The sequence below is a fragment of the Plecotus auritus genome (assembly GCF_963455305.1).
Source record: "Plecotus auritus genome assembly, chromosome: 3".
In the NCBI taxonomy this organism is placed as follows: Eukaryota; Metazoa; Chordata; class Mammalia; order Chiroptera; family Vespertilionidae; genus Plecotus; species Plecotus auritus.
In genome coordinates this window covers 28,979,283-28,994,265 of record NC_137772.1, presented here as the reverse complement: position 1 = coordinate 28,994,265, position 14,983 = coordinate 28,979,283, and the positions used below count along the sequence as shown (strand labels likewise).

At 46.4% G+C, this 14,983-nt stretch overlaps 1 protein-coding gene across 2 annotated transcripts in view; it reads right to left on the bottom strand.

Moving 5' to 3' along the window:
• Window positions 1-5,944: 5,944 nt before the first annotated feature.
• Window positions 5,945-14,983, bottom strand: part of HGSNAT (heparan-alpha-glucosaminide N-acetyltransferase) — a gene marked incomplete at its 5' end in the record, with an annotated part of 29,637 nt that continues 20,598 nt past the window's right edge. For both annotated transcript variants that reach the window (XM_080659422.1, XM_080659423.1), the window contains 7 exons: window positions 5,945-6,479; window positions 7,451-7,563; window positions 7,663-7,733; window positions 8,582-8,659; window positions 11,323-11,409; window positions 12,522-12,648; window positions 13,260-13,381. In XM_080659422.1, the coding sequence (XP_080515548.1) occupies window positions 6,298-6,479; window positions 7,451-7,563; window positions 7,663-7,733; window positions 8,582-8,659; window positions 11,323-11,409; window positions 12,522-12,648; window positions 13,260-13,381 (780 nt within the window). In that variant the 3' untranslated portion in view covers window positions 5,945-6,297. The remainder of the gene's footprint in view (window positions 6,480-7,450; window positions 7,564-7,662; window positions 7,734-8,581; window positions 8,660-11,322; window positions 11,410-12,521; window positions 12,649-13,259; window positions 13,382-14,983) is intronic.

Sequence of the window (14,983 nt, the reverse complement as noted above, 5' to 3'; positions counted from 1 at the left end):
TGGAAGAACAAGCAGCTAGCCATGCAAGCTGGGAAAATGAGGAAAAAAAAACCTGGTTTCTGTAGAGCAAATCCTAGTAGTCAGGAAAGAACGCCACCAGAACCCAGAATGGTAGCAGACACTGTGGGAGCCCTGTGCTCGCACCGCAGGGAGCAAGGCCGGCTCTCCTTACAGCCAGCGTTTGGATGGAATTCTGCAAAGGAAAACCAGCCTGACAATGGCATCTCGTCTTATTGTTTTGACATGCACGATTAGATAAGGGGTTTATCAAGTCTGAGGCAGTTTATGACATAATACAAGTACCAAGCAGTTCTATCAACTTTGAATTTGGAAATGCATGTAGCCTGCCTGAAGAAAAACAGTATTTTGGAACTAATGCCCAACAAATACTGATTACCAAGAGAAAAATGTTGGCTGGCTACACTGGGTAAAGAGATTATACATACATACAACTGAAAGCAAACACCGGCCATGGGTGTTCCTTTCTAATTTTACCCCCTTGCCCTCCCAAAGGAGGTAATCGCCGTCCTCCACACAGCCACGGACATGGTCTAAACCAGTTCCCATCACTGCTAGTTTTCTAAGTCGCATGAAGCACTTGTAGCCAATGAGACATGAGGGGAAGGCTGCCCAGAGGCTTGGGGAGGGTTTTCTGGAGAATACACTTAAGGCACAGATGGGAGGCCCTCTCCTTCCAGAGAGTGTCCCATTTCCTGAGTGTGTGTCCCATTCCCCAGTATGTGGCCGTCATGCGGTCCTCCCACAGCCCTGCAGCGAGCCAGCTGAGCCAAGCGGATGTGCGGGGCCTGCCCCTCCCGACTTCTCATGTGAGATAAACTTCCCTTCTAGCCCAGCTGAATCAGGATTTCCTGTTCCTCAGGGTGCAGGGCATCCTAACGGACAGATTCCCCAATTTAAGAAAAGCTGGAGAATTGATCTGGAGAGGCCCAACCCAGCTTCACTTGCTGGGGCTTGGGATGGCAGCTGTGACCATCCATCATGAGTCACTGCAAGAGGGTAGCAGCAAGTGCCCTCAAAGGTGATGTTCCCATACACATTAGCTCCACCAACATTTTCATGGGGTGCGCCAGACACTACTTTTATCAGCACTTAAGTATTAAAAACAAAAACAGCCAGCATTGCTTTGCTTTAATAAATGTTTATTTAGTGCCTGCTATGTACGAGGCGCTGTGTTTGTGCCAATGATATGCAGATGAACAAGGCATAATTCTTGCTCTTAATGAGTCACAGTCTAGCGTGGGAAACCAGACATGTAACCAATAACTATCATAAAGTGACAGATGCCAGGAGATTGATCCCAATAAGATATTATGAGAACCCAGAGGAATAAAATATTACTTTTGGATGAGAATACAAGTTTGGAGAAGTGTCTTAGAAGTAGGGAGTCTAAAGTGACAGGTCATGGATGGACCTTGAGAATATTATACTAAGTGAAACAAGTCAGGCAGAAAAAGCTAAGAACCATATGATTTCACTCATACGGGGGATATTAAATGGACACTCATGAACACAACAGTGTGGTGGTTGCCAGAGGAAGGGGGGTGGGGGTTTAAGGGAGTCCTAATATATGACGACAGAAGATGATTTGACTTTGGGTGGTGGGCACACAGTACAATATATAGACCTTGTAACATAGAAACCCACACCTGAAACCTATCCTATATAATCCTATATAATAAAAGGCCAAGAGGCGTCATGACCGAAACGACCAAATGAACAGTCACCATGAGGGGACCCCTGCCATGATCGGGGGTGTGGCCGGCCTTCAAAATGCAGGTGGCCCCGCGCGCAGGCCGGCCAGTGCCCCAGAGGGGACCCGCGTCTCAGGCTCTCCACCCTCACGAGCCTGCATCTGGCTCACCGGCAGCTGCTGCTCCCCTCAGCCATCAGCCCACCGGGAGGAGAGGAGAGGAGGAGGGAAGCTGCCGGTGCGAGCGCGATCAGAATCACAGATGGCCCTGCTAAAAGCCACACACTCCCACCAAAAATCACTCCTATAGATGTTTAAGCTCTCCCAGTGTGCCTCCCCGCTCCGCCTCTGCCGATGGGACCCCACCCCTGACATGCCTTCCTCCGGTTGCTGCCATCTTGGGAAGGTCAACGCCTGGCTGACTGCCCAGGCCTCAGACAGTAGATGCCCCGCAGATGCCATGACAAAGAGGTCATGGAGGGTCAAGACACTGCCTCTTGTTGAAGCAGGTGCTGTGGGAGCAAAGTGACCAAAAGAAATAGTTATGTCCACAGTCATCTAACTCCACACCTGGTGTGCAAATTAGTCATTGTTAGAGCCGAATTTAGTACTGGTGTGCCCCATTTTAAGCAGATCCCCCAAATAGACTTACCATGTTGATAATTCACTTTACTACAGAAAGAATGCACAAAGATTCTTGAAGTAAGCAAAATATTTTGCACCTCATAGTACGAAATGTTTACATCATTAAAAATAATCTCTATGAGTAAAGAGAGTTGATATTAACAAAATCTAATATACCCAATTCAAAATGTCATTCAGAAATGCATCTACTATGCAAAATCAAAGTATGGGATCTAGGGCTTGGAAAAAGCAAGTTTACTCCATTCTACCTGCTCATCCCCTCAGCCTTAAGCTTTGCACAAAAGTCTCAATAAAGAGATGGAGCAGAAGGAAAAGTAATGCCTCATGGCACTGAAATTTATCTGTTTCTTCAACAAATATTTATAAAAGTTGCATTAACTTTGTGCCTGTATTATAGAAACACAATACAGCGCTGTCCCCATCTTCAAAGGGCTTAAAGTCTCTGTGAGTTCCCGGTAAGGTAAACCTGTAAACAGCCAAAGAAGGAGCAGGTTCCAATACAATTCTTACTATAAAAATTACTGAGTAAAAAACTGTCCTCACTCTCCCTCTAGAACAAGAATTAAAAGGAGCAAATAAATATAATGAGTGAACCCGAACTCCTTAGGGGACCCCAACCCTCAGGGACTAACACAGGTTTTGTGAGGCCTAAAGTTTACTGAACCTGAAGGACTAATTTTTTTTGAGGGGGGGGGGGATTTTAAATAGGGTTCAAAAATGACCTTATTTAGAATAAGAAAATAAATTACAAATGCTGCTGCTGGCAACTTGCTTGCTCTCTCCCCCAGAACAAATCTAGCCCTCACAGGGGCTCTGAAGCTTCCTTAGCTTTACCATAAAAAATTAAAAAAATTAAAAAACATTTCAACAACACTCCTTTCTGGACAAAATTCTTTTTTTTTTAAATTTTTTAATTTTATCAAAGTAGTAAATACATAGTTCATAATGTATCTTTTTTTTTTCCTAATAGGTGTGTAGTGTAGTGGTATATCATTGTTGTTTTTATTCTATTGTTAACACTATTATAGATGTCTCCCATTTCCCCCCCTTTACCCTCCTTCACCCAGCCCCCCACCTCTGGCCATCACCACACTTTTGTCTATGTCCATCCCCCTCCCTTCTGACCTCTATCAGACCCTCCCATCCTACATAATAAAAGGCTAATATGCAAATCGACCAAAAGGTAGAACAACCAGTCGCTATGACACACACTGATCACCAGGGGCAGACGCTCAATGAAGGAGCTGCCCCCTGGTGGTCAGTGCGCTCCCACAGGGGGAGTGCCGCTCAGCCGGAAGCCCTGAGCTGGGCTCACGGCTGGCGAGCGCAGCAGTGGTAGCACTCCCGCCTCTGTAGCAGCGCTAAGGATGTCTGACTGCCGGCTTAGGGAGCGGGCCTAAGCCGGCAGTCAGACATCCCCCAAGGGCTCCTGGACTGCAGGAGGGCACAGGCTAGGTTGAGGGACCCCCGCGAGTGCACCAATTTTGTGCACCTGGACTCTAGTATGATCATATTAACCAATGTCACCTGTGGAGAGTGGCTACAGCATTCAGACTGACTTGTGGCAAAGCCACATACAAGTCCCAGCTTGGAGGGCAAAGCCCTCCCAGCACAATTATAGCCAAAGGCTATGGTTGTAAGCTTGACCTTATAGTCGGATGCTAGGTAGCTAAGGGATGTGGGCTGCGGGGGTGCAGCAAGTGCTGCCAAAACAAGGCTTGAGGGAGTTCAGAGAATGGCAACAACAGGAAAGAAGCAGATTTAAAATTCGCAAGAACATTGTAAACATCTTGCCCTTGTTTTGCTTTGTGTAATCTGACTATAAAATAAAGAGTCAGCTTACAAGCTATGTCACTATTTCCTCATCCAGGCACAGTGATCCACCTGGTCCCAACTGTATTCTCTTGTCTGTCTTCTTTAATCCTTCACCGCCCCTCCTCAGGTTCACCCCTGGCTGTGCTGGACGCGGTTCAGTCACCTCAATAAATTTAATTTAAAAAAATGTAGATAGGAGAAAAGAAAGAGGGAAAAGTAATCCAGGAAGACTATGATCAAAGTCGGAAGCAGGAGGTTCTGGCTAAGTGAGGGAGGCAGGAGGGGTCTAGTGGGGTTGGAATAAATAGGGTGGGCATAGCGGGGGTGGGGATGGGAAGCTGGAAAGATGTTTTGGGCTCAACTGAGGACAGTTATGTCTGCCCGGCAAAGCTGTATCAAGGTCAACGGAAGCTTTTATAAGGAGGTGATATGCTCTGAACCGGCTTCAATCAGCTTAACCTAGTGACAATGGGTGTGACTCTCTGGAAGGAGGGACTGAGGGAAGAGGCCAGTATAAAAAGAAGTAGAGTCTAGACTAGAGTCATAGGTGGTGACAATGAGCATGAAGGCGGCACAGGGGAAGATGGAGACAGAATTGGGGAGACTTGGCAATGACTAAATATGGAAGAAGCAGGGATAGTGGAGGGTGGGTGAAAGAGGGCAGCAGTTTTATACCTAGAGATGAGGTCCACTCAAAGCTAGGAAGATCCAAAGAGGAAAAGGTCTGCATTTGGGACAAGAAAGGAGGGAAGAGGTGAGCCCGGATGCTGGCGGACATCCCGGTGGAGGGGCTTGCAGGCAATCCCAAGTTCGGGGTAGGGGTCGGAGCTGAAACACAGACTAGGCCGTCGTCCGTGCAGTGGCGACAGTGGAAGCAACGCGGAGCTGGCCCCGCCTTGCCACAGAAGGATGCTCCGGAGTACAAGCTATTGTCGCATTTCCCTTAAACATGGAATTCTCACAGAAAATTCCTAAGTATGATGATGCATCACAGGAACAGTGCTGTTTCTCTGTGTCCCCTCCCACCCAAGCTCCCGAGACACGACTTCTGCAGTTTTAACTCCAAGCAGGAAAGGTGCCTCCACTGTGGAGGGTCATTCTGAAAAGACTGACTCCAACGAGAGTTTCTAAACTTTTCATTATCACTTATGTTGAAGAGTTTTCTGTAGTAAAATTATTTTTCTAAGGATTTCAGAAAAGCTGTTGATGTACCCCACCTCACTGAGGACCTGAGAGGTCATCGCTATCTCCCTCATTTCACAGATGAGGTAACTGAGACTCAGACAGGCCAAGGGACTTGCCCGGCATCTTACATGGCAAGGATGGGAAAGCCGGAGCCACAGTAAGACAGTGCGCGTTCCTCCCCCACAGCCTTGTGCCTGGGCACCAGCTTCCATCTAGTCATGCAGAGACACGCACAGGTAGCAAGGAGGTGGGTGGGTGGAGAGGTGATCGACAGACAGGTGAACAGAGAGACATACATAGATAATGAAGCAAGCGTGGCTGAGAACACACCTACATTTAACTGTTTTTCAAGTAGGAAAAAGAGAAAATGGCTTCTGACAGGAAGGCCTATTTTTTTGGACCCACCAATGCCTTGCAGACCTGAAAGGGGAATTACCCTTTCTTAAAGTATTTCACTACACTTCACACACACACACACACACACAAACTACACATCACGTTCCATCAGCCGTAGAGTTAGCCGACAGAAATGGTGGCGCGCGGTGGGCGTGTGTATACACGGAAAGGCAGTGTGCAGAACAAGACCAGTGAGAATCAGACCTTAGATGGTTTCATCCGTCATGGAAGCAAATGCCCAGGGTAATTCCCTTGTGAAAAGCTATCCGAGAAATCCTTGGGATAGAGTTCCAAATCCATCCATGTACAGAGAAGATGGAGAGAAAAGACCATTACGTTCCAAACAGTTAAGTTGCAAATACGCAGGCAGAGCTCTGACAAGCCCTGTCACAGTCACCTAGCCTGAGATATCAGCATCGTCCCCACTCATCTGGAAATACACACCCTACCGATTTCATCATTAACGGTTCCCTTTAATAAAGGCTGGCTCAACACTCCCGCCCGGCCCACCAGAGTCCCCCAGCAACACACGTCAGGTGGAGCGATCAGATTTTCCAAAAAACCTTCTTTCTATAGAGAATGTAGGCGATGAGCACCCAGAGGGCGGTGGCGACGAGGTTCTGGACAAGGTGCTCTTTGTGCGACTGGTTGTCCTGCAGCTTCCACTGGAAGGGGAAGTAGTTCTTGAATACCTCGTGGCCCACATACACCAGGATGGAATTCATTCCTGAAGGAGAGAGACAGACGGTCGTGTTTTCCTGCGTGTATGCCTTCCACTCATCTATTTAACTCTCTTTAAAATATATTTGTATTGATTTCAGAGAGGAAGGGAGACAGAGTGCTAGAAACATCAATGATGAGAGAGAATCTTTGATAGGCTGCTTCCTGCACGCCCCTACAGGGGATCAGGCCTGCAACTTGGGCATGTGCCCTGACCAGGAATTGAACCATGACCTCCTGGTTCATAGGCTGATGCTCCACGACTGAGCCACGCCAACCAGGCTCATCTACTTAATTCTTGAAATGTGATTTTAGTTCAGTGAAAAAAACAAAAGCATGCACTGATATTACTGGCTACTGCCAAAAACAAGTGATGCATATCTTAGATACTTAAGTGTAAACTATATAAAAAAGGACTAGAAAGTCTTCATTTCATAACAGCGTAATTCTTGAATACTAAATCTGAAAGGAAAGCCAAAATTTTAACTCAGATTTCCTCACAGAAAACTGGAGGTCCAAAGAAAGCAACTATTACTAGAATCAGAGGGATGCAATGAGTCGCTGAAGTTACTGGGCCTATCGGTCTCCAGGCAGAACTGCATTGTAACCATTCTGTTTATCTCTTGGTATCGTCTCTTGACATTTCTTCTGTATCATCTGTAAGGCAGTGCATTTACAGTAAGAAAGAAAGAATGCCCCATTTCTGAAGCACTGGAAACTGGACGATATGCCCCAAATCGTTGCTGAGGAAATACCAAATAGATCTAAGTAGGTAAACTGGGTGGACCGCTTCGGAACAGGCCAGGGATGCCCTGAGTGGCCTGGGCCTGCGTGGCCCCTGCTGCTTCCTCTCGCAGCCTCAGCTGGGAGACATACCACGGGGCTGGGGCTCGAGGCCCCTGAGGGCACACTCAGCTGGTCTCTGGGCCAGTCCAGTTGGTCACTGCAGCAACTCTGTTTGGGTCAGGGGGGACTTACCTGGGTAATAGAATGGGGTTCCTGTCCACAGTCCCTTCACATCCACGATGGGGTACAGGATGAGCAGGATGAAGAAGGCAAAGGAGCTCAGCGTAGTGACGTACGAAATGGACCTGGGAGGAGGCGAGCGAGGTGTTTCGGGGCTCCTGAGAGCACATCCACATGAGCAGCACCAGTCACCACACTGACGCGACACTGTTTTCTGTACCTACCAGAGATTCTTGTTTACTGGAATAAAGCCTTCGTTTTCAGAAACTTTCGTCAAAACAACAGAGATAAGCCCCTATAATGAGGGAGAAAGATGTTAAAGGTTTTTTTCTATTACCTCACAAAACAATTATGTTTCAAAACTGGAAAATATTATTTATGTAATTGCTTAGGGAGGGCTGAAATTGTGTCATATCTTATTCTTTTAATGGGAAAAATATTTTTAAGATGCATAACTAAAAATATTCTCTAAAAATATTTTTTCAGCATTCCTCTGAATTGAAGGTACAGTGATACATCAGAGTGAATCCTGAGAGGAACCATGACTGCAAGGTCGGAGTAAAACACAGTCGACCTTACACTCCTCTGTCACCTGTCAATGTGGAAGCTGGTATCTGGAAACCTGGTACCATGTGCCTGGTCGTTCTGGTACGGCTCCCCACCAAGACCCGCACCTTGGTTCTGCTGCCTCGTGCATTCCTAGCTGGCTGCTGATGCCAGTGCTGACTTCTATATAAAGACAGTTTCCTTAAAAAAATAAGCCGGAGAATTTAGGTGGGAAGATTTGTTCCTCTCAGTTATTCAACTGAAGAATGCTGGCCTGGCCAGGTGCCTCCGTTGGTTGGATCGTCAAACCACGCACCAGAAGGCTGCGGGTTGGTCCCCAGTGGGGGCGGGAACGGGAGGCAACCAATTGATGTTTCTCTCACATCAATGTCTCTCTCTCTCTCTCTCTCTCTCTCTCTCTCTCTCTCTCTCTCTCAAACCAATAAAAACATATCCTCAAGTGAGGATTTTAAAAAAAGAAAGAATGCTACCTGTTGTGATGTGGTGTCAGCTGATACACAAGTGTTGCTAACATTTTTTAATTTAAATACGTATGCGTGAAGAAAAGGAGTTTTAGGGAGGAACGTCGTTACTCACTAGAAAACACCACCAGGCAGTGAATCTGATCAGGATGCCTTTGGTCTGATCTTTGTAATACAAGAGTATTTTTCCTGCCTGGAAAAGAAAACACAGTCTGACCAAGAGAATCGCCGAAGGTACATTCTCATTTCATATCCATCCATTATCTCAACCCCTCCACTGACCCCTCTGCCAGGCACACTGCTAGGCGCAGGGATTACAAAGAGGAAAGACATGTTACCCCGCCCTTGCCTAGTGAAGACTGAGAGGCACCGGGGACCACCTGTGGGGAGGAAGACATTAGAGAGGAAGTGCCACAGAGTTGAGGCTACGAGTGCAAAGCAGGAAGGGCATTCAGGCCGACTGGAATAGCATGCCCCGAGCAGGTCAGAATGGGTGAAAAAGCCCACCAGTCCTCAGGTGCCGCAGGTAATTCAGAAAGGCTGGACGGTGGGCAGGGCACGAAGGTGACAGGCAGGTGGACTTGTAGGTCTCACTGACAGGCACTGGCCTTCCCCCATAGGTCTGCCAGATGGCCCAGTCCGGCAGTGGAGGAGGGACAGGGACAAGGTGGAACTGGAGGCAGGGAACATTTTAAACACAGTAAAATCTGAACTCCCCCCAAATTAGGAACTAATTTTGGGAAATATCAAACTATAAGAAGTGTTATCTATATATATAAAAGCCTAAGCGACTCTGTTCGCCTGGTAGCTATGACACGCAATGACCACCAGGGGGCAGACACTCCAACCAGTAAGGAGGGAGCCTGATTCCTCACAGAATCAGCCATGGGTTAGGTTGCTGCTGGGGCAATGTTGGCCCCGAATCTGCTTCACCCACACCCCAGACCCAAAGAGGAGGGAGCCCGATTCTGGGGTGTGTCACCTGAGAACTGCCCTCTCACAATCCAGAACCCCTTGGGGGATGTTGGAGAGCCAGTTTCAGCCCGATCCCCGCAGGCCAGGCCGAGGGACCCCACTGGTGCACAAATCTGTGCACCGGGCCTCTAGTTTATAATAATAGCTAAATTTTATGAATGTTTTCAGAACTTTATATGAATTAAGTTAATTAATCCACTCAAGACCTTTATGAAGTAGGTGCTATTGAAGCACAGAGGGGTCAAATAACGTGGCTGAGGCTACCCAGCTAGCTCGGGGCAGAGCTGGGTTCAAACCCAGGCAGCGTTCACCAGGTCTGCACTCTTTAGTCCCACGCTGCTTCTGCAGGCACAGACTTAGCTAGAGAGCATGTGCAGGGATTAAATGAAAGCACAATGTAAACTACAAAGTGCTGTGGAGATAAAGGCAGTATTTCTAAATATGAAATTATTTAACCACCAAATTGTATATGCTTTAGAACTGCACTATCCAATACAGGAGCCAGTAGCCAGAGGTGACTACTTAAAATTAAATTTAACCCTGGCCAGTGTGGGTCAATGGTTGGGCATCGTCCTGTGCACTGAAAGGTTGCTGGTTTGATTCCCGGTCAGGGTATATGCCCAGGTTTCAGCTTGATCCCCAGTAGGGGGCATGCAGGAGGTAGCCGATCGATGTTTCACTCTCCCATCAATGTTTCTCTCTCTCCCCTCACTTCCTCTCTCTCTCAAAAAAAAAAAAAAATCCATAGAAATAGTTTTAAAAATTAAATAAAATCTAAAATTCAGCCCCTTAGCCCTGGCCAGGTAGCTCAGTTAGTTAGAGCGTCGTCCCAATACGCCAAAGTTCCAGGTTCGATCCCTGGTCAGGGCACATACAACAATCAACCAATGAATGCATAAATAAGTGGAACAACAAACCAATGTTTCTCTCTTTCTTTCTCTCTCCCCTTCCTCTCTCTCTCTCTAAAATCAATAAATAAAATTATTCTTTTAAAATTATTTAAAAGAATAAACAGCCCTGGCTGGTTTGGCTCAGTAGATAGAGCATCGGCCTACGGACTGAAGTGTCCCGGGTTCAATTCCAGTCAAGAGCACATACCCGGGTTGCGGGCTCGAATCCCAGTAGGGGGGTGTGCAGGAGGCAGCCGATCAATGATTCTCTCTCATCATTGATGTTTCTATCTTTCTCCCTCTCTGAAATCAATAAAATAATAAATAAACAAACAAAATAAATAAAATAAAATTCAGCCCCTTAGTCATACTAGCCACAGTTCAAGTACTCAGTAGCCACACAGAGAGCTAACATACAGAATATTTTCATCATCACAGTTTCATTTGCGCTGCTCTGCACATTTTTCTTCTCCCAGTTAGCACCCCTCAAATAACAATTTCAAATACTAATGAGGAGAACTTTAGGAAGAAAAGGCCAGACTGTTCGGAATGTTAGCATGTGAGACAAACCAAGAATAACTTGTACTGACTTTATCATAAAATACGCATGACCTGAAACGACGTAAAGTGTACACAAAAGAAATGTGAAAAGTGTCACGGTGACGTCCCCACATCACCAGTACCAAGTCCTCTGCACAGTCCAGCGGAAATCTTTTATCAGAAACAGCTGTGCCTCTGTTTCCAAGATAAACCATGTGAGTAATAAGAATCTCTTTTGACAATATAGACATTATACCCAATTATTTAACGTGCTGAATTTTAGCAGCTTCTAGTTTTGACAATTTGTCAAACACAAACAAAAATGTTTAGACCTGGAATACACTGAAGAGGATATGGTCCAATGACTTTAAGGAAACAGTTTTTTAATTAGTAATGAACCAATAATCCCAAACTGTCAGAAAAAATGTTTCCTAATGAAATGGACGCGTACCTGAACTCCTAAAAATGCCATCACAATGGAGTTGATGGTCCCTAGGATGCCTTCGGGGTCGTAGGCCATCGTGGTGTGATAAAGCACCTGAACAAAACAGAACAAGGGGGCAGCACTCACTTCCTGGCCACGAAAATGCACACAACTCATAGACTAAATATAAGCTTCAATACACTCCAATATTTAATGTGCTTCATTTTTACTGCAGAAATGCACTGCCAACTTGCAGGGACTGTAAGAATAATACTTCCCGCCAAGACAGTGCATGTGATTGACACTTCAGAAGGGACCCTGAGACCAAGGGCCAGCCAGGGGCCAGCACCGCCACCTCAACTTCAGGTGGCTCAGTGACATGACACACCCCTGACCAGTGTCTAACAATTTCCAAGTTTATTCTTTTTGGTCAATCCTGTTGTAACATCAATAGCGTCCTATCTTCTTTTAAGACAAGTAACATTTAACACATCTATCTGTTATTTTATTATAAAATAAGTTGTGTGGGAATTATAGAAATTTGGCAATATCCAGTGTAGCGGATGCTGTAGTGTGCCACCCAGGTTCCCCCTCCCCCACCCTGCAGGACTAAAGCCTTCCTGCCTAGCTGCTAGAAGTGTTAGTGGCCAATAGCTCTCAGCCAAGTGCCTCTCTGGATCTGTCCTTGACTGAAGAGAGCTGCCTCTCCAGGAGTCAGACCCCCTTGCTGGAGGAAGTCCACATCCCACAGGGGTATAGGGCCAGATCCCTCCCCTCAATTCAGAACACCTCTGAGGCCTACCCCAGTCCATCCCGCTCGCCATGAGATCAGCTGAGGCCTCCATGTGATCGGGATGCATTTCAATTGCTCCCTCAGCCCTTCATTCCCCAGCAAGCCTGGGTCCCTCGGGACTGCCTGCTAAACTTCCTGCTAGTGAATCTGTCTGAGTCTGCTGCCAGGAAATCCCACCTGAGACCCACAGAACAGCACTAGACTTCGCATTTGATACAATGTAGACTCACTTTGAAATCCAAAGTAATGTTTTCCTACTGCCCCATCATGAACACTGAAGTCCCTAAAGTCAGTCACCTTTTCAAATAAAAATTAGTCCCCGTCCTAGCTTATGAAATGGACACAACTGAAAGTTGGCCAGCCCTTTCTACCTTCCTTCCCTCCCTCCCGAGCTCCTAGTGTCCAGTTCCAAGTACAAGCCCGTGCCACTCACAGCTGAGGAAGGATGCTGATAAATGTGATTGTCTCCCAGAAGCAAGCGGTCAATGTAGCCAGCAGCTCCTCCAGTGCAATTTGGGTACTTCCCCAGATCTCCAATACCGCCAGGCCCAAGGTAGCCGCTGGGGAGTGAGAACACGTTACCTGATAAGACTCCAGAGGGATAAGAGTACATACTGGCTGTGCACGCAGCCCAACAAAGAGCCGCACACATGTACCAGCCAGGAACCCCTCTGGCGCCAGGCCCTCTGACCAATGCTCTTTTTTTTTTAAATTTCTTTATTGATTAAGGTATAACATATGTGTCCTCATCCCTCCATTAACCCCCCAAACACTCCCCCCCACTCATGCCCTCACCCCCTGGTGTCCGTGTCCATTGGTTAGGCTTTTATTCATGCATACAAGTCCGTTGGTTGATCTCTCCTCCTTTCCCCCACCTCCCCTACCTTCCCTCTGAGGTTTGGCAGAATGATCCATGCTGACCACTGTTCTTTCAACTAGACTGCCTCCCACACTAAGGCTCCGCAACTTCCATTGACACTGACTCTGAAAAAACCCCCCAGGGACACTCCTCTGGACACACACCACGCTCTTCTCCCAACATAAAGTGGCCTCAACGGAGAAGAGAGAGTGAAAGGAATTCCTTGGACTTGGGGAATCTGAAAGTAGAGCCCCAAATGTCTGAGGCAGAAAATCACAAGCACAAAGGGATTACCTATACGGGGTCACTTACGTGGGGCATCCGGGAACAGGTAAGAAGAACGTCAAAGCCAGCCAAATGCTCTCCAGCATCAGGATGACGAGCCACTGAGGCCAGCTGGATGTGATGTCCTGAAGAGAAAGGCACCTTCTCTCCTGAGTGAGGCCATAAAAAACACAAGCTGAATGCAAGGAGAACGAACAGGAACTAACATGCAAGCATGTGTACCTGGGAAATTCCCTCTGATTCTTCTCTTGGCCTTTATTGTAGTAATGCAGAAACACATGCATGTTTATCTCATATGTATTGCGTGACCTAGATGTTTCCTCTCTATGAAGAACCACAGTAAAACATTAGTTACAAAGAAATCAGTGGACAATTCCAATCCTATAACCAAAGAGAATTGAAAACAGATGTTCACACAAAAACTTGTCTACAAATGTACACAGGATCATTAAAATGCATAATAGCCAAAAAGTGGAAACAAGTCAAATATCCATCAACTGATGAATGATACAAAAATGTGGTTCAATCACAAAATGGAACACTAGTCACCAAGGAATCCAGGACTAATACATGGCCAGCATGGATGAACCTTGAAGACATCACGCTGAGTGAAAAAAGCCAGACACAAAAAAACCACATATTGTATAATTCCACTGATATAAAACATCCAAAACTGGCAAATCTATAGGGACAGAAAGTAGATTAGGGGTTGCCTAAGGCTAGGGGACTTGTGGGGGACTAGCAGTGAGTGCAGGGTTTTTTGGGGACAGTGAAAATGTTCTAGTCCGAGATAGTAGTGATTGAGTGCACAACTCTGAATACCACTAAACATCACTAAATTGTATACATCAAACATGTGAGCTTTATGGTTTGTGAAATATGTCCTCCATTAGGGAAAAAGAAATAGCTGTCACCTTGGTAAACTCAGCAATTTATAGCAAGACAGAAAGTAATCACAAAAGAAGCGACTTGAATACTTCTTACAACAAAGAAACAGCCAAGGACGTACTGTCATTCTCCCACACTCTAGCGTGGCACTTTCCCTCCACGTTGAACCTTTGCAGCCTTTTGTATAGATACTGATATGTACTACAACTCAAAAAAAATACAGCCCAGCCGGCATGGCTCAGTGGCTGAGCATTGACCTAAGAACCAGGAAGTCATGGTTCAATTCCCGGTCAGGGCACGATCCCCAGTGTGGGGCATGCAAGAGGCAGCAGATCGATGATTCTCTCTCATCATTGATGTTTCTATCCCTCTCTCCCTCTCCCTTCCGCTCTGAAATCAATAAAAATATTTAAAAATATACATGTATCATATATACAATATACATATATTATATATCTATATATATAAAAGCCTAAGCGACTGGCTGATGGGCCAGCCAGTAGCTATGATGCACACTGACTACCAGGGGGCAGATGCTCAACACAGGAGCAGAAACCACAGATATGGAAACATGGAACAGACTGATGAATCTCAGAGTGAAGAGAGGAGGGGGAAGGGTGGGAAGAGATTAACCAAAGATCTTATATGCATACTAGAGGCCCTGGCCCACACCCTCTCGGAATCCAGGACCCCTTGGCTGGGAGGCGGGGGTGTCGGAGAGCTGGTTTCAGCCCTATCTCCACAGGCCAGGTCAAGGGACCCCACTGGTACTTGAATCCATGCACCGGGCCTCTAGTATATTTTATATATCTTATACCACAAGGAAATGAAAAGAGATTGAGCCAGCAATCTAGATGATGGTG